Raw genomic sequence first — 19040 nt, 5'->3', positions numbered from 1 at the left:
GCACTTGTGCCAGTTTTCACTCTTACAAGTTACTCATATTCTTTGCATGAAAAGATTTTCTTGATAAAATGGTGGATTGAAAGGGTTGTATGTTTTAGGGCATCTACAGGGTAAAGAAATTTTGACAGGTCAAAAAATTTAATATACTATACAGTTACTTCTGTGCATAGAAATGCGTTTTTCTTTAATAAACAAATTAACAACAAATCTGAAGTTTAAACTCGTATGGGTTAAAACCCCATTAAAATCACTCATTACTAGCCATCCTTGCCCGAATTCTTTCCCCCTCCTTAACAAAAGAGAAAAAATATATAAAAAGAATAAATTAACTGAATTTTTGGTTAAATATTCGCGAACTAGCTGATGCCAAAGACACAAAACCATTCATCTATCTATCTCCTAAAAAAACACAAAAAAAGCATGATTTTTTTTAACGAAGATTTTTTTTTTAATTAAACTTCTTTTAATTAAAGAAGACCAAAAATTCCATTGATGTTCAGTCCATAGCAAATCCCCCTTCCAAGTCCCCATCTACCCCTTCCCATCAAAATTCCCCTTCCTCTCCACCCAAATTCTTATACTAAAGGTGCTACTAAAAATTATTGCAGCGTTCTAAGGCTGATCGAACATTTTGACTGAATATTCAGATTGCCCAATTTTTAATTATAATTGGCCTGAAGTTAGTAAACAAAATTTAGCCTATCTTCATCGCAAAATTTTAATTACAATGTTTTAGTTCATAAATAATAATTTGCTTATAACCCACTGAACAAACAATGTGAAAAATAGTGGAGTAAAAAGAAAAAGGAAAGAAAAAATAAACACACACAACACTTAAAGTAAGATAAAAAAAAAGAAAATTTGGCGAAACAAACTAATGAGACCATGATGAGGAGACAGTTTTTTATAGGCATTTGCAGACAGTTTTATACGTAAATCACGAAGTTTTTTAATTATATCAGGTGCGTTATACTTTTTGATGATACGGCGATTACGAAATGACAACGGAAGATACAACAAAAATTTGCAAACCGATAATAGCATTTCCTTAATTTAAATAGGTCATTCTTTTAAGCAAAACGTAAATACCCGAAAGGTACACAATAGCATGGTCACAGAAAACAGAATACAGCGATACTAAAACTTAGCGATTGTATTTCGACCGATTTGCAACAATTGTGGAATATCCACATTTAATCTTGGAGTATGCGTCCCTAACACCTGACTGACGAAAACAAAACATATTATTACACAGAGTAATACCAAGCCAACGTAGGCTATCAACTGAACGTATAGAAGAATAATTACAATTCTAAGGAGAATTCGTAGCATTACCGTTGAAACAAAGATACTCGCACTTTTCAACATCTAAATTAAGTCCAATATCTAAAAAACCTTTCTCACATTATCCACCATTTTAGACAAGAGAAATTTGTTCCTACTAATAAGTAGGATGTCATCCGCGTAAGCAATATGCGATACATCAGAAAACCGTAAGCACTTGACAAATACTCCTACAGTTAACCAATAATAAAACTATTTCAATTACAAAAACGAATAAAAATTAATTAAAAAAATATTTTACAAAAAAGAGGTTTTTAGCTTTGACAAAAAACTGAAACAAACAGAAACTACGATGAACAAATAAATGAGACCCACAAGGGGCGCAAATAAAAATGAATAATCAAACGAAAGTGAAATAAAGCAGAAATTACCACGAATATGGGTAGGGATACTGTCCTGCTACGGTTATGCAGGGCTACGGCTACCTGGTTTAATCAGTAGCTACTTCGGCTACTCCTTGAAACCTCTAAAGTTTATTATATAGGTATATATAGTATAATATATGTATATACTAATATATATAAATTATAAATATTTAGGCTCCCCCAGGAACTAACTGCCAAAAAGAGACTATTAAATAAATTCCCCAAAGGTGAAAACCCCTGAAATGCGATGGAAAATTCACGCGCTCAGTGTAGGAATATAAACAAAGTTGAAAATAAGTTTAGGACTGTTAAAGGAGTGGACATTATGTTAAATAAATCAAACGGTATATGTCAAACCCAAAGAAATGATTTTAGATTATTTTGACCGAAATGCCCATCTCAAAATTTTGATTGGATGCATTTGGAGGAAAAACGGTGTTAGGGTGGGTTTGCCCTCCAATCCAATTTGACTCTCAAAAAGGGCACAAGAACTTTAATTTGTAATCCAGTGAGTCCCCTCCGAAGTTTATACGACCCCCACCTCTTCCAAAGAGGTGGTCGAAGAGGTAATCATTTAAGCTTTACTGAAAAAAAATGTTTTAAACATTTATTTATTATAATACGATTGGAGAAGGAAAAATTACTGAGACTTCCAGGAATTAATGTTTGTTTAAAAAAATCAGTGTAGTTTCATGTGAAGTAAGTTTTATCAATACTTTTTATCTTTATATACCACTGGCCGTTCTGGCTAAGTGGACGCGCGCTGGGCTGAGAATCTGTGAATTCGGGTTCGATCCCTGGTGTGGTCAGTTTCTTAGTTTGGGACGCGGGTCAGTGGTGTGACCCTGTAAGCTTAGCCAGAGTCAACCCAGCTCTAAATGGGTACCTGGAGAAATCTGGGGAAGGTAAACAGGAAGGGTTTGCGAAAGCATAGGTTGGCTGGCCCCCAGCCCCCCATTGCACTTCCTGGCTGAAAGGGCCACGAAACGGAGATCAGCACCGCCGGTTTGGACCTTAAGGGTCTAGTGCCGCATCCTTTACCTTTACCTTACCTTTTTTTTATCTTTATACGCAATGCTTTTTAATGTTAAGAAAATTCATTTAAAGTAATTTACTGATTCGGTCGCTCAAAATATTGTTTCAACAAACCAAATTGATCGCTCAGAAAATTGGGAATAAGGGCGGGCCACGAAACGGAGATCAGCACCGCCGGTTTGGACCTTAAGGGTCTAGTGCCGCATCCTTTACCTTTACCTTACCTTTTTTTTATCTTTATACGCAATGCTTTTTAATGTTAAGAAAATTCATTTAAAGTAATTTACTGATTCGGTCGCTCAAAATATTGTTTCAACAAACCAAATTGATCGCTCAGAAAATTACAAATGTTCATTTTGGAAGTTTTATTTAGGACTCAATTTGCTATATCTTTATATATTAAATCGAACCAAAAAAAAGACATTCTTCTTTTCTGGAATCTTGATTGTGATCCTGATATGGCCCTGAAGATGTTTTTACAATGAAAACACCATTCAAAATAAATTTTATTTTTAGTAAAGTGGGAATGACACTTCAGCTTTTAGAAAGTTTGAGAGAGAGTGGGGAGTGTCCCCGCCCTTATTTGAGTTATATTTTGTTTATAAACTTTGCTAATCCTTGTAATTCTAAATGCGTGTTGTTTAATTGATGATGTTTGGACAAAAAAAACATAATGCTTAAATTAAAAATTGTTTTTGTTATATTAAATATGCCACCCTGCCTTTAGAGGGGCAGTATCCCTACTCTTATCTGTGATGGTTTCTGTTCGTTTTAACTTTGAGTTTATTGTTCATTTAATTTCTTTTTCTTTTAGTGTTCATCCATGTTCTGTTATGTTACTACTACTTTTATAATCTCTTTTTGTTTTTAGCTTCAAATATATATTCATAGTAATTTTTCTTCGATCTATGTTCGAATTATGAGTTCATTTTGTTAGTATTTGACTGTAAATATGACTGTTAACTTTTCTCTGAAAATCATTTTTCGAATTATTATTATTTTTTTAATGACACGATTGGCTACACAATTTCGATATTGAAGAATTGACCAAGAGAAAAAAATTGGTTTAAACCCAAAAATTGTAAATTTTTCAATGAAAGCCTGAAAAGAAATGGTTTGAAACATTTATAATTCTTTACTCTATTGGCTATAAATGCTTATTTTGATATTCTGTTTTTGTCGGCGTTCTAGGTGGCAATTATTATTTATGATAATCAATTTTTTTCTTATCATTTGCGGTCGAGCACACAAAACTCAAACGTTTGATTATTTTTTTTGTGTCATAAGTGCAGAAAGAGCTAAAATATTTGTCTCTTTTATATAATTATTAATATAATTTTATATTATGTAATTATTAGACTAATATTAATTAGTCTCTTTTGTTTATTGTGAGTATATACTACTACCAACTCAGTGGAGAATGAAGGCGTCCACACAGCTACGCCCACTCCTCGATTCCAATCTATTCAAAAGTCTCCCTCTTTACAACCTCTCAGGGAGTTCTAATTTCCCTTACCTCACGACCTCCTCCCACCTCATTTGGAGACGGCCTGATTTTTGTTTGGCTAGATGGTTGGATAATCTTTGGTAATCTGAGCATGTGAGAATTTGAATTTTTTTGTTGTTTGCTGTTCTAGGAGAAAGAAAATCGACAAATAATTAATTAAAATTAACTAAAATCGGCTTCTAGGAAACACAGCCATATTGAGAGTTAGATTATTTTTTTTCCTGAGCAACAGAAATAGCCTCGGAAGTGACGATCTTGTTTGAACATAGTGTTCGATACTACTATGTTCGAAACTAATATGTGCGGAAATTTATGACTATCTCATCAATATAACAGTATATATTAAGCGAATATTAAGAAAATTAAAGTGCATATAAATCCATATTTGGTTTGTTTAAACCAAATTAGTATTCTTTGAAGATTTTTATTCCTTAATTTAATTTTTTATAATTTTAGCAGCTATTCCTGTTCCAAATGGCTGGACCAGAAGTGTACAAGGGGGTCAGGTGTTCTATTCAAGGTGAGTACATTTCTGTCTATTTTGTGCATATGCAGTATAACCTCCGCATTGACGTTATTGAAAACAAAATTAAAAAATAAAACATGAAAAATAATAATATATTCGCAAAAATTATACAATGATAAAAAATAATAATAAAATAATCAAGTTTGATTGCTCTTCTTCCTCTTGGCAACAGAACAGTTGTTTTTCAATATTTTCCTCTTTTTTGCCATGGTAGGTTACTTTGGCCTCAGATCTTATTCACTCTAACTTCTAAAGCAACAACAACAGAAGAAAGAAAATAATAATAAGAAGTAAGGTGAATAAAGAGATTCCATCTCTCACTGGAAAACACATCTGGAAAAGCAAAATCCGTTTTGACAATCGGATTTAAATGAATTAATTTCCGATTTGACAATCGGATTCTGATTTAAGATCCGATTTAAGATGGATTGAAATGAAACGGATTGATTTGAAGTAGTGTTGATGAAAATTTGCTAAAAATTTGCCAGATTTTGATCCCAATTCCACCTTGACATATCCATTCCAATTCCTAAGAGAATAATTTGCAATTATTCTTAATGCAATTGCAAGACACTTGTAATGTATCCTAAAGTTTGTATCCTACAGTATCCTAATGCAAATTTAGACACTTCTAAATTTAACTCTTCTCAGGACCAAGGTTAAGACCACGAGATGATTGGAACAGCGCTAGTCAATCTTATGAAAAAATCACGTTTTATTCAATTCTGTTACGCGCCAGCCACGTCTAGCCACCTACATTCTCTTAACAACGTCCATATATTAGTTAGGTTAATATGTAATCCCAGTTCTAATCCCGATAAAATGATTGTATTCCAAGTATAAGCTATACAAGAACGGGAGGAAGCTCCCCTATCCAAGACGAACATTTTGTTAAACAGTTCATAAATTATGGTTTTTAGTTCTAGAAAAATTGATTCAATATTTTTTTTCACGGACGATACCCAGATACCATCCAAAGAATAAACTGATTCTGTAGACACGATCTCGTAATACATCTGTAACAGCTGTACAAACTTAAGAGTTTTATTTTACTTTGTTTTTTTTTTTTAGTCCAAGTGGTGAATCTCTTGGTTCAGCTTCAGCTGTGGCCGCTTATTTACGGCGCAGTGGCACTTGTAAGTGTGGTCTTCCATGCCCTTTAAAAATCGAGGAAGTATTTTCGTTTGATCCCCAGGTATTCAATATTTTCTAAATTTATTTTGTACCAGGGACAGTGAAAATGGAATCTGATTTGATCAAGTAGAAATTTCTGAAACCATATGTTTTAAAATTAGCACAAATCGGAAATTCGATTTTTAACGAAAATCACAGTTATATAAATATAATTGTCTTTGGAAATCAACAGGTTGTTAATGTTATAATTTTTACGTAAGTAAAATGTTGTCACATTTTTTTTTATTTGCTTTTTGTTATTTTATTTGCTTATTTGTTTTCACGGTTCAGAGTGGCATTACTGACGAAATTGAGGTACTGTTCTAAAATTTTATAAATTTTATAATAGATAAAAAATAATAAATAATATATAAATTTAATAGTTATATAATTTTATTAAATAATTATATAATTTTAGTAATAATAAATTTTATAGCAAATTTAACAATTTTATATTTTTTTTTGGTATTATTTTTTTTTTTATCTTTGCTTGTTTGCATTATTGACGAACTTGAGGTACTGTTCTAAAATTTTATAAATTTTATAATAGATAAAAAAATAATAAATAATATATAAATTTAATAGTTATATAATTTTATTAAATAATTATATAATTTTAGTAATAATAAATTTTAATGCAAATTTAACAATTTTATATTCTTTTTGTTATTATTTTTTTTTTTTATCTTTGCTTGTTCGTTTTCACGGTTCAGTTTGGCATTATTGACGAAATTAAGGTACTGTTCTTAAATTTAAAAAAAATTATAATAGATTAAAAATAATAAAATTTTAGTAACAATAAATTTTATAATAAGTTTCACATTATTATATTTTTTTTTGCCTTATTTTTTTATTTTTTTTTATCTTTGCTTGTTTGTTTTCAAGGTCCGGTGTCGCATTTTTGACAAAATTGTGGTACTGTTCTAAAATTTTATAATTTGAAAACAACTTTAAGAAAATCTTAGAAAACTGCTGTTTCCAAGTATGAATAGACCTAAGAATGACCCTGGTGGAGAAGATGTTTTCATTTTGGTGTTCAGGGTACTTTAACTGTTTGTTAATCATAGCCAAAGTTAAACTTTAGTCAATGCTGTTTATTATAAATAAGGATGTTGTTATTTTAGTTACTATGGTGTTATTCTTTTATTATAACCGAGGACAAAAGCTCTATAAACTGCTTACATGTGCAACAACTTCTTGTAACTTTGTAAAGTCTTCTTTGCTTGTCCTGCTTGAAATAGACACACAAGGCATAACTTCTTTATTTGTTCTGGCAAACTTGTCTTCTTTATTTGTCTTCTGTTGTTTAAAGTACCCCTAACAAGACAAAAATGGAAAAAAAACAGGGCAGTTACCGAATAAAAAAAGAAAGGTTAGATGGGAAATCAAACACAAATTGAAAACATTTAAAATAAAACAGAAAAAAGAGTGAACACTTGTATTCAATCAAAAATTTAAACTCATTTGATTTCTTAATTATGTTTTTTCTTCGTTTTTTCTTTATTGAACGTGAAATTTCAAAAGCAATTAAAATCTGAATCGTAGGCAGCGCAGTCGTAAAGTAAAGAGAGTAAATTAAAGAACAAAATACATTTTAAATGTTTTAACTTTTTTACTTTAATAAATGAAAAACTATTAAAACTTTAAGGAATGAATATTAATATGCGTATATTGAACTGACAAACCATTCTCTTTTTTTTCAGTAAAGTGCAAATTATGTTCTGGTTTTGAGGAGGCATTTGAGGAGGCAAATTATGTTCTGGTTTTGAGGAGGCAAATTATGTTCTGGTTTTGAGACGGGTTGTCAGCCCTACTCATGATAATGTTTCCTCCTTTTGAACTTGACTCTGCTATTTATTATAATTTCTGTTTGTTTGGGTTTCGTTTATTTATTGATGGTGATTTGTGATAGTTTTAAGATTGGAAAATTATTTGACTTTATTTCTGCTTATTTTTCTTTAATGGAGCTCTACTTATCTTTGAAAAAGTTGTTTTGTGGAAAAAGTTTTTTAAAATAATAATAAGAAACGATTTTATATCACAATATAAAATTGATTCCTGCTTAATATAAAGTGGTCTGTGATTTCTCTTGGAGAATGGGAATCGGAAACATCTAAGAATATATTTGTAGTCCAAACTTTTATCCAGGCTTGGGATTCTGGCTCCAGGGCTAACGTGGCGAGGGAAGGGAGCTTTCATCAGCCTTGGAAACCGCTTGGAAGAGAGACTTGGAGAGAGATCTAATTATTCTATGGAGCTGCTCAGACAGGTGTTATGTAACCCATTAAGGATGTCGCGGTGGGGGGTCCAGACTCTACTTTAACTATGTCTGTATGGTCCCCCAGATCCTCAAATCTTATTTGAGGGTGGGAAAATATAAAAATATATGGGGTGCTGCTGCTTTGATGATGCACCATTTGCGTAGTAAAAACTTTCTAGAGAGGGTGTCCATATGCTCAAAGAGGGATAATTTTAAAGTTTGATTTTTCTGTGCACATCAGTATATATTGTCAACCTTTGCTCATGGTCTTGAGCGCTTGGATGACCCCTAGAAAGGAAATATCTCTCCCTCACATGAGGATAGGGCTTTGCCATATGAGGATATGGCTTTCCCTATAGAGGAAATATCTCTCCCTCATATGAGGATATGGTTTTGCTCTATTCATCAAATCCCATAAACTTGTCACTGTTGGTTACTTTGAAACAATGGTAACACATGAGTTTTATTTTAGGTAGCTTCGGCTTCTTGGAATGGTGCCATTCGTCCTTGCAGAAGCCGTCCCCCTGCGGTGATACAACTGTCACAACAATCATTTGAAAACTCTGGTGTTGTTCATCAAGTTTCTCTACAAGGTGGACAGACAATTCTACTGCAGCAGCAGACTGTGCAGCAGCCAAACACGCACAGAGGAGAGCAGGCGAACCGAGTGCAGCTTCAAGGAGGAATGCTTTCTCAAGGTTTGTCTTTTTTCTTCCTAGAGCACGAAGGACAGGGAAAATAGTGTATATAATTGTTTGAATTGACCAAGTGGAAACTTGCACAACCATATACCTATGTCATAAAATTTTGAAGAAAAATAAGGAATTTAGTCTTTAAGGAAAAAGACCAGAGTGGGAACTAGCATAAATGTCGACAAAAGCCTCAACACCATCTAGTATTTGGCGACAGAATTTTGTCCTGTATAGTAATAAGAACAGTTAGGTTTAATTTGTATAGTTAGTGAAATTATTGTAGCAATAACTGTCTGATCTCAGGTCCTGATGGAAAAACAATCACAAAGCCTGAACAAATGCCAAATATCTCCAAACGCTAGATGGCGTTGAAGTTTTTCCGACACTAATGCCAATTTCCAAGCTTACAATTTACCCATATTCTAATGGGAAAATACCTCTATATGCAGTTTTGGGTACCAGCGAGTGCCAAATTAAAAAAAAAGATAGGTAGAAAATCAGCAAAAAATAAGCTAATTATATGCGACACCAAATAGCTTAGGAAGGTGCAACTTTCTTCTAAAGGTATAGTCGTCTTTTGGAATCGAGACATTTTTAACATTTTACGGACGAAAAGCGTTGCCAAGCACACCTAATTTGGTTTTATGGTTTTTTTTTTGTATGCTTCAAGGTAACAACACTGATGAAAATGTAATATTGCTACTAAATTTCATTATTTTAAAACGATCAAAGAAAATCTTTAAATATCGCCGTTTTTGGGTATTGGTATACACCTACAATAAGTTCAGGAGGGTGGAGCAAGATTGGCTGGCTGAAACATTATCTGAGCCTCTTTTTCAGGTCACCGATATTCAACGCGGAGTTTAATTCGGGTTTTGCAGATTATTCTTTTGAGTACCGTGTTCAACATGGGTGAACGTCTTCTCAGAACTCATGTTCAGCAATGCTATTCCGGTGCGTTACAATTTTGAGAACCCGTGTCCAACACGCCTAGAACTCACAAGATCAAAACGCTTTAAAGTTTTGATGGGTTGAACACGGATAACCTGGAAATGATTTTCGTCAAACCTGCTCAAAACTAGCATCAAACCCGATATACGAAAACACAACTCTGGGTGAATCCTCCCGCCTATCCAATACCTGGTGCTCATCTATGGCCATGCTGGGGCATTGAAGTTAAGTTCTATCAGATATAATTTTGAGAATGGCCACAAAAAAATTCATGTCCTTATTGGAGCTTCACTCTGTTTTGGATTCTTTGCCTGGATTTTTTTTTTCGTTTTTTCGCTGTTTTTGGTCTTAATAATTACCTTCTAAGGAGCTTTTCTTCTTGTGAAACTGCTTTTGAAACTTCACTTATCCATCCTTGGAGGTGGTCTTGTGGTCTCTTTCTTCGTAAAGGCGTGGATACGTCTTCTATATGCCTCGCGGTCTTCTGCTAGGCGAAGAAAGTTGGAAAGGCAATGAGACGCAAAGTCTTCCTTCCGCCTCTTTGGGGGACGACCACAAAGACGAGAACCGTCAATTTGGCCTTCAAAAATGATTTTCGGCAGACGGAACTGACTCATTCGTTTTACGTGACCGAGCCACCGAAGTTGCTTGAGCTGGATCTCGGTGAGGATTTTTGCTTGGATTTTAAGGCGCTCATGGAGCTCTGGGTTTGTGTTTCGAGCTATGTAGGTAATACCAGCAATCTTGCGGAGACATTAAGTTTCAAACGCTGCGAGTCGACACTGGTCATCTACCTTCAACAGCCATGTTCCACATAAGTATATTGTGAGGGGATAATCAAAATATCAAAAGTATCGATATCGATACTTTTGTATCGGTATCGAGCTAAAAGTATCGGTATCGATAAGGATCGATATCGTATCGATCCTTGCTTCGCCATATGTGCATAAGGGCTCTGAAACTGGAACTCGCGAGGATGAGTCGTCTTTTTGTCTTTTGAGTGGTTTGAAAGCGATAAGTCAAAATGTTTATACACACAGCTCGCTCTGATTACCCAGTGGAGTCTGATTACACCTAGGAAAGAACATATCAAAACAGCTTTCTTTTGCATTGCACATGCTTGGAACCGTATCCATGAGGGAGGCTATTCCTTGAAAGCCATCTGTTGATTTCTTCAAAGTAAGGTTCAACAGATGTATAAAACCTATTGATTACATTCAGTAAAAGAGTGACCAAAGTTTGCTTATTTCATGGAGTACATTCATACACAGTATAACAATGCAGCAGAGACAAAAGGGGTATTTCAAAGAGAGATTGAGGTCTAAAGGGAGAATTTTTTTGTGGAATGTATTAGCTGTACTTTGATTTTGAAATGCGTTTCTTGGGTAGCAATAGCATGAGTAAGTGCATATGTGTTCAAGATCCTAATCGGAGGTAATTCATACATTCTCAGAGAAAGCATTGTATGAATAACAGGAGATATGAATACCGTGAGGAGGGATGAATTAGAAGCATCAATGTCTTTAAAGATACTATCAAAGGTCGTATTTGAATGGTTTCTATCTTATCAGATAGCTTTCTCGAAAAACCACGTTGCTAATTAGGGGTAGGAGTCTACGAGCGCAGATTTTTTTTTTTTTGGGGGGGGGGGGGGGGTACAAAATAAGTATTGAAATTTGTGGTTCTATTTTGGAACGTATAATATCGGGCTGATAATTGGTGTGTATTTTTGGGTAGGAGGACAGTGTCAAAAATCGAAAAAGGTAGATGTAAGAAAATACGGGATGTAAGATAAAATCCATACATTGTGACAGGGGAAGGGGCTCCTACCTGCATATTGACCTGCTTTTATCATCAAATATTACAATTTCTGGAACGTATCTTGTTTAATTTCTGTTTCCATTTACATATAAACTATTATCTGCCCATATTTTATACATTACATGCACATAATGTGTCCATGTAACAGTTCATCCGGTTTCCGCACCTCTTTCAACAGTTACGTAAAGGTCCGAACAAGGTAGGCTTCTTCATGAGCCTGAGATTAATCAAGATTTGAGAATAGCCTCTGAACTAGAATTAGATATTTTTCCATACCTTTTTCCATAGCCTGAGATTTTATTACTTTAACTCTTGTTTGATTAGGAGCTATCGTCAGATGGCTCCTAATTCTTTTTGAGAGTTCTGATTATGATAGTTTTAGTAATATCTGGTAATTACTCCACAGAACTTAAATAACTTTAGCTATATATCGATTAGCCAAAGACCCTTTTGGGCAATAGGCATAAGAAATAAAGGAGAGAAATAAAATAAAAAAATAATTAACATAATAAAATAAAACAATGAAGTAAATAAAACAAATTAATGAAATAAATAAAAAGGTAGCGTATACTGTTCTGTGAGGAATGGAGGTAACGTAGTTTGCCCCCTTACATCCTTGTAATGAAGCCTACTGATAGCGTGCAATATCTATAATGAGGCTTATCTTTCGCTTATCTTTAGGTAAAAAAAAGCAAAATACCTCATGATCTGTTATGAGCTTTTAAAACCAACTGACTGATGTTATTGTAAATCTTGGCTTTTAGTGGAAATTGTTATAGATTCTTACAGTCTCATGCTAGCATCATACCGTAGTTTTCAGAGCTTTGGGTTATACAGTAGATATATAAGGTTTATGATATAGGAGAATGAGGCCTAACAAAACATGAGGAACATGCATAGGCCATTACCCGCTAGATCTGTTTTCCCTCTACCCAGATTTGAAAAACACCTTTCGTTGGATTTTTATTAAAAGAATTTTTTGTATCTATTTGTTTGAAAGAATTACAAAAAACACAAAATTGCCCTTCAACCTAGATTTTGAAAAATTTGTTTGTCTTTCTGTTGTAAGGGGCGCCCATATGGGGGGGGGGGCAGGGGGGGGCTCTTGCCCCCCCTGGCTGAATGATACTGCCTTATTTTTATATTTTTGTTCTGAGATTTCTATTATATAGCATTAAAAGTAGCAATTAGACGAAGTTTGGCCCCCCCTGGAATTCAGCTTATGGGCGCCCTTATACAACTTGTAACTCCTAGTCCTTTAAAACCCCGCCCACTCCGTTACTGCTTACTCATCGCTGCAACTCCCCGGCCCTCTTTTTTTTATGAAGCTTTTATTTTTAGTTTCGGAAATGAAAGCTATCATGCCGGTTGCTCCAATTGTAGCGGTTCCAGCGTTGCCCAATTCGTCGAGCAGTGCCAAATCACCCAAGAAAAGAAGACGAAGAGCAGCACCGCCACAGACCGTTGCATCTATATTACAACGTCAAGACCCTCAGAACCATCCCCAAGTGGCGCCACAGCACCAGCCAGCTCAGATGATGATTGCTCCGACAGTGGCACTGTTGCCAGATGGACGGGCTTGCCTTGTTACGTCAACCCCTGGACAGTTTGTGTTAGTACCTGCGAATTCGATGCCGTTTTTGTTGCCTGTTGGAACTCAAAAGCCCGGATCTTCGGGCGTTAAAATGGGCAAAAGTGCCCCCGGTGCAGCTGCGCAAAGTGATAATTTTGTTAGAGACGAAAGTTGATGATTTTTTTCCCATGGGCGTGGCCAGTGATTGATGCCAGTTGTGATTGGTCGCTAGATTATGACCAGCCGTGTTGCGATTGGCTGCTAGCCAATTTGTAATGTGATTTCAAGTAAGAATGCCGAAGTTTTTTATATGTTTTATTGTCTTTCTAACCAAAGATTATCTGTTAATGGTAAATTAGCACCATTAGATTTTATGCTACTAGAATGTTTCAAGTGCTTGAATTTTTTTGATTTTGTAGATGGAACTTTTTATTTGTTTAGAAAGTCCAGCTTCGCTTTTATTTCTTCCCCCTCTTTTTATTCAGGAATTTTAGAAGTTATAATACGAAGTATTATTATAAGTTTGGAATCTAAACCAAAATCTATTTTCATTATTTACCCGTGATATAATTGCATGGATAAAATGAGATAGCCTTATTAAAATGGGATTTTAATCATTTCCCTTAATTATTGCTTGATTATTAAGTGATTATTGCCCTATAATTACTTAATATATTAATTAATTATATTCTTCTGTGATTTTGAGATCGGGAGATATCTTTCCCCTATCTATTTGTTTATTCATTGATCGACTTAAATCAAGAAATATCCCCATATTTACTTGCTTGCTGTAGACATGGAGAAGTTGTATCCTCACTATATTGTGCTGAATAGCTTTATTGGCGAGGTAGCTTGGAGAATTAATTATTTTAATTATGTTTTACTTATAATTAACTAAACATATTCAACGTTCATTTTTACATTATATCTATATATAATATATATTGCATAATTAATGTTTATTTATAAATAAGTTTGAATTGCTGTTATTTTTAAACTAAGTTTAATCTTTTCCCCTCTGAAAAAGTAGGTTTTGGTCTAATCAAGAAATGGAGAGCTTACAATGAACTATGCTAAAATTTTATTTTTGAGTTTATATATTTTTGAGTTTTTATTAAAATTTTATTTATATTAAATGAATAGTCAACTGATACCAGGAAGTTTTGTCGACCCATACGCACCTAAAATCATTCTTAGTTTTTGGGCCGAATGATGAAAGCAACAAATTATAAATACGATAAAATAAGTAATGAAACACTTTTTTGTACAATTTCTAGCTATACCACTATAATTTTCATTGCCTTCCCTCTGTTTTTAAGCGTATACGGACGCAGTATTGAAATATTCCGCAGGGCTCTGCCATTTTTTCTTTGTGTAAGATAAGATAAGATATTTATTTAAAAAAAAATCGGAATCACAAGCCCACAAAGGGCCGAATTCGGACTTTGGAGTCGACAACAAATAAATCGTTACACTAAAAATGCAAAGAACAACAACAAAATAGAGAAAACCATAATGAACATCATTTAAAAGTCAATAATTAAAACTGTAAAAAGTCAATGAAAAAATTAAAAAAAACAAAAATTGGTCAAAATAAACTTAGAGCGAGACATAAATGCATTTAAATTAAAAGGGATACTAAGATCTGAATGTATTCTCAGTAGGAGAATCACCCGTGAAGTGTGTATTTTTGGAAGAATCCTGAAATATAGACATGAGAAGCAGAGCCGTATCCAAGATTTTTATTTGGGGGTTGGGGGTTACAAAATGTTTTTTTCGGGGTGGGGGGTACAATTTTTTTAAACACATAAAAAATTAGTTTTTTATTCTTTTTTGTTATGTTTTTACGAGCCGGACAAACATTGGGGGGGGGGGGTTCGCCCCCGCCCCCTGGATACGGCATTGATGGGAGGAGAAGAAGACGAAGGCCTTCATTCTACGCATCGGCCTCTGCAAGGCCTTCATTCTCGGCCTCTGCTGACTGCTATTCCTTGTGTCGTGTTTTTTTTTCATTTTAAATTTCTTTTTCAGTCACACGTTTTATCGTAGCTTCTGATTGCACTTATTCTTTTCTAAATCAAATCTAGACATAGCCAGAGGAGACTCCCCTCCCCCTTTGTTTCTGCGCAGTCTGGAAATACGCGAAAATCCTGATTTTTGGTCATAAAAACGCTTTAATATTTTTCTTTTTGTATTTGATTGTTTTAACTTATAAATTTATAAGCTATGAAATTATATTTAGTGATTTCTTTAATTAACATGTATATAATAATTTGTTTGCTACTCTGTTCTCTTTACTGATTTATCTGTTGAAGGTTTTCGGGTAAGATTGGTTGTGTTAATTCCCTTTGTCAAGCTCCCTGATTATAATCAGTGCTTTTTAATTAATATTATAACCAGCTTTCCCAAGATTCCGGTTATCAAATGTGACTATCTGTTGCGCCAAGATTTTTAATAGTGTGCAAGAGGCCCTTTTTGACCGTTTTTTACCCGAGGGATGCCCAGCCCTTTAAGAGGAGGGGGGGAGGGTCCCCTAATATTAAGGCTTGAAGTAGCCATTCTATGTTTATAGAAAATAGGTCTTTAGACAAAACAAGGAGCGATACTAATAAAGTTATTGAATGAATTGAGAGGGAAAATGAAGATAGAAAAAACGGGTATAATGTAAATAAAAAACTGAAATAAAAACATGAAAACACTTTAAATAATAAAAATTCGAATAAAACTTTTGATTTTTATCCTTTAAAGTCTGTTGTTTTTTTTGTTCGACGGTTTTATTTATATATTTTTTTTTTGTTCTACTGTTTTATTTAAATTATACACGTTTTTCTCTCTTAAATCCTGTAAATGGAAAAGCAGTGATTCTAAGACATTATTTAAGTTATTTAATAATTTCAAATTTGTATTAAAAATTCATATAAAACAATTTAAGATATAATTTACAAAATATATATTTAATATAACAAATTTAAATAATTTAGATTTTATTTAAGTGTAAGTAGTATTAAATAATTATATTTTAATAGTATATAATTGAATAATTATATACTAATTTTAATAATATTTAAAGGAATGAATAAAAAACAGGCCCGGCAGGTCTTATACTTATTACTAAAAATTCTCTGCCCAATATTTATTGATGAAATCAATACTGGAACTGCCTCTAGATTTTCATACCTTGGGTTTTGCATGCAAAACCTTGTAATACAAAGTAGCTTTTCAAGTAAGTCGGTTCAATAAGAGATAGTGTCGCAGATTCACAAGAGCATGAAATGACAAAAATTCGCGGTGTCTCTTGGCTCTTATGAACTGGCCTGGTATGCCAAGGGGTCAGCAATGGAGGGCAAGGAGTCGGCTCTCGTAAATTTTGGAATACAATATTATTAATAAGGTTTTTTTGGGGGAGGGGGTAGGGCCATGGAGGGCCAGGGGTTAGTTCCCATAAGTTTTGGAGGAACACATCGTGACTAAGCTTTTTTGGGGGGAGGGGTCGGGCCATGGAGGGCCAGGGATCAGCTAGATAGTAAATGTGAATGCTCAGTGTATGACACTTATCGCCTGTCGGTAAAGTAATGTTATATGCTTAAGGAAAATGGGGGCTGATCCCCTCCTAGAATGCAGGGGAATAATGTGGATGACAAGTCTCGGAGGTCGAAAGATTTCTATCACTAATTGTTATTTTTACCGTCCTTGAAGCTTTAAAGACTGAACAAAAATTCATGTTGATCCTAGGAGTTCAGATGCCAATCGATCAAACGGTGGAACGATCCGAGGCTTATCAAGTTAGGCTTCATAGGAGGTTGTCAACTGAAGCGCTGGAGTAGTTATTTTGCATTTTAGGGGGAATTTATACAATATATATCCAAATAATTATGTAATAAAGTAAGTTTTGGAGCATGACAACTTTTGTTGTTTCAGGAACAAAACTTGTCGGCAAAATAATGTTGTTTCTGTTTATAAAGTGCGAATTAACTCCTTTAAATCCTCTAATTCTTAAATCCTTTACTGAAAAATTTTCCACATATTCTGTCGGAAGTTATGTCTGCTGGTGCCGAGTTCTGCAAATTTATGTTTAACAATTAATTTTAAAAGTATTGTTACGAAACTAATAAATTTAATAATCAACTTCATAAATCGAGAAAATATCAGATAGTCAACTAGTAGTTATATCTATCTCCAAGTGTTGTTCTGTGACGCCAGGACCTTCGTAGTGTTTGTAGTGAACAACATCTGTACATCAATTTTATTTGTTTTAAGTGCAAATTTGTTTTCTATATTTTTTTCAACTTTTTGAAAGTATTTCTTTTTTGGAATTTTGAGTGATTTTTGATGCCTTGTATGTTTTAATTTGTTGTCTAATCCCGGACTCTAACAGGGATTTGTCAAAAGTGTATTTGGTAAATTAGTATTTTTTTTGTTAATTTTTTTTTGATCTCACTATTTAAAACTGTTTTTTCTCAACATCTGTTTTAAGGTCTAAGCTATTGATAGTTTTTACTTTAAGACCAATTGAGGTAAATTGTAAGCTTTTTATATAATTATGCAGTTAAGTTGACTCCGTATGACAAAAAATTTATAGCCAGGAAAAATTGAGATTAAGTTTATTTTAATAGTTTTTTTGAAAAGATAAGTTTCTTTTCTTAAAATACAAAATTTTGTTTTTTACTTTTTTTGTCGCATCCGAAAAAAAACTAAAATGATGCAATGAAAACAAAAAAATACAGAAAAAACGAAAAAAAGAAACAACAGCACATGTCTCAATTAAAATTGATGCAAAAAAAAAACGAAATTAAAAAAAAGCTAATAAGTTTGAAAAATCCAGTCAACAATTGTCAAGAATAAAACAAAATTAACAAAAAATAGAGCAAATGGGGTTGAAAAGGGGTAAAAACAATATAAACTTGAGTTAACTATTAAAACTATTCAGCCTGGAAAAGATGAGACTAAGTTTATTTTTGAAATGGCAAAATTTTGTTTTTCTTAAATTCCGAAATGGCTTTTTTTTTTAATGAAAAAAAATACTGCAATAAAAACAAAATTATATAAATACTACAAAAGGAACAACAAAAAATATGTTTCATTTAAAATCTATGAAAAAAAAAAAAAATACGATATGCAAAAAAATGATAAATTTGAAAATCCAACCAAAAACAAAAAATAATTGTCATTAATGAAACAATCTTAACAAAAAAAGAGCAACTGAGGTCTAAAAGGGGGTAAAAACTACTCCAACTTGAGATAACTATTCAACCGTTATAGGAACCTTTTGGCCTTTCTCCCTTGGGAGATGACTCCTGATTGGTGTGGGGTGGGGTGGGGTGGGGTGGGGAGGAAATAGCTAATGGATCTCGGAACTAATCAATGCCTCTCGACTAACGCGAATGCAAAAGTCATCACGTCTAGCATTTAGGGTGATCAAAAGGATAAAATGAAACATTTTTAACATAAAACTACGAATTTGAATCTATTCGTCCTAGTCCCTCTAGGGGCCTCCTACGAGAAAAAAATTCTGGTGTATCTGGTGTAAAAATTTTTCTGGTGTAAAAGCCATCCAAAATTTGTTTCAACAAATTTCAACTATTTTTAACAAAAACCGGGGACTCGGCTTTTTCCGCTTGTTTTTGTATGTGTTACATTTAGTATAAAATAAGGATGATGAAATGATGTTGAGGCCCCCTCCATAGAAAAGGAATATTTTCCCATTCTAAGTAATAAAATGCACGTTAAACTACTCTTAATAACTTACTGCAGCACACAGCTGCACACACATTCCCCATCCAAATCTATTCAAAT

General features: G+C 33.6%; 1 protein-coding gene across 2 annotated transcripts in view; it reads left to right on the top strand.

Moving 5' to 3' along the window:
• sba (six-banded) overlaps positions 1-14979 on the top strand; it is a 50222-nt gene extending 35243 nt beyond the window's left edge. Inside the window, exons 4-7 of one of the 2 annotated variants that reach the window (XM_089101027.1) lie at positions 4711-4771; positions 5849-5972; positions 8683-8908; positions 13016-14979. In XM_089101027.1, coding sequence (XP_088957153.1) covers positions 4711-4771; positions 5849-5972; positions 8683-8908; positions 13016-13422 — 818 coding nt within the window. In that variant the 3' untranslated portion in view covers positions 13423-14979. Of the gene's footprint in view, positions 1-4707; positions 4772-5848; positions 5973-8682; positions 8909-13015 lie in introns of both variants that reach the window. The other variant, XM_089101026.1, reaches the window with a different exon arrangement.
• Positions 14980-19040: the final 4061 nt, after the last annotated feature.

Source organism: Artemia sp. Qi Xiang Cuo, chromosome 15 (genome assembly GCF_049724085.1).
Source record: "Artemia sp. Qi Xiang Cuo chromosome 15, ASM4972408v1, whole genome shotgun sequence".
NCBI lineage: Eukaryota > Metazoa > Arthropoda > Branchiopoda > Anostraca > Artemiidae > Artemia > Artemia sp. Qi Xiang Cuo.
The sequence above is the reverse complement of the archived record's forward strand: the minus strand, read 5'-3'. Positions and strand labels throughout refer to the sequence as shown.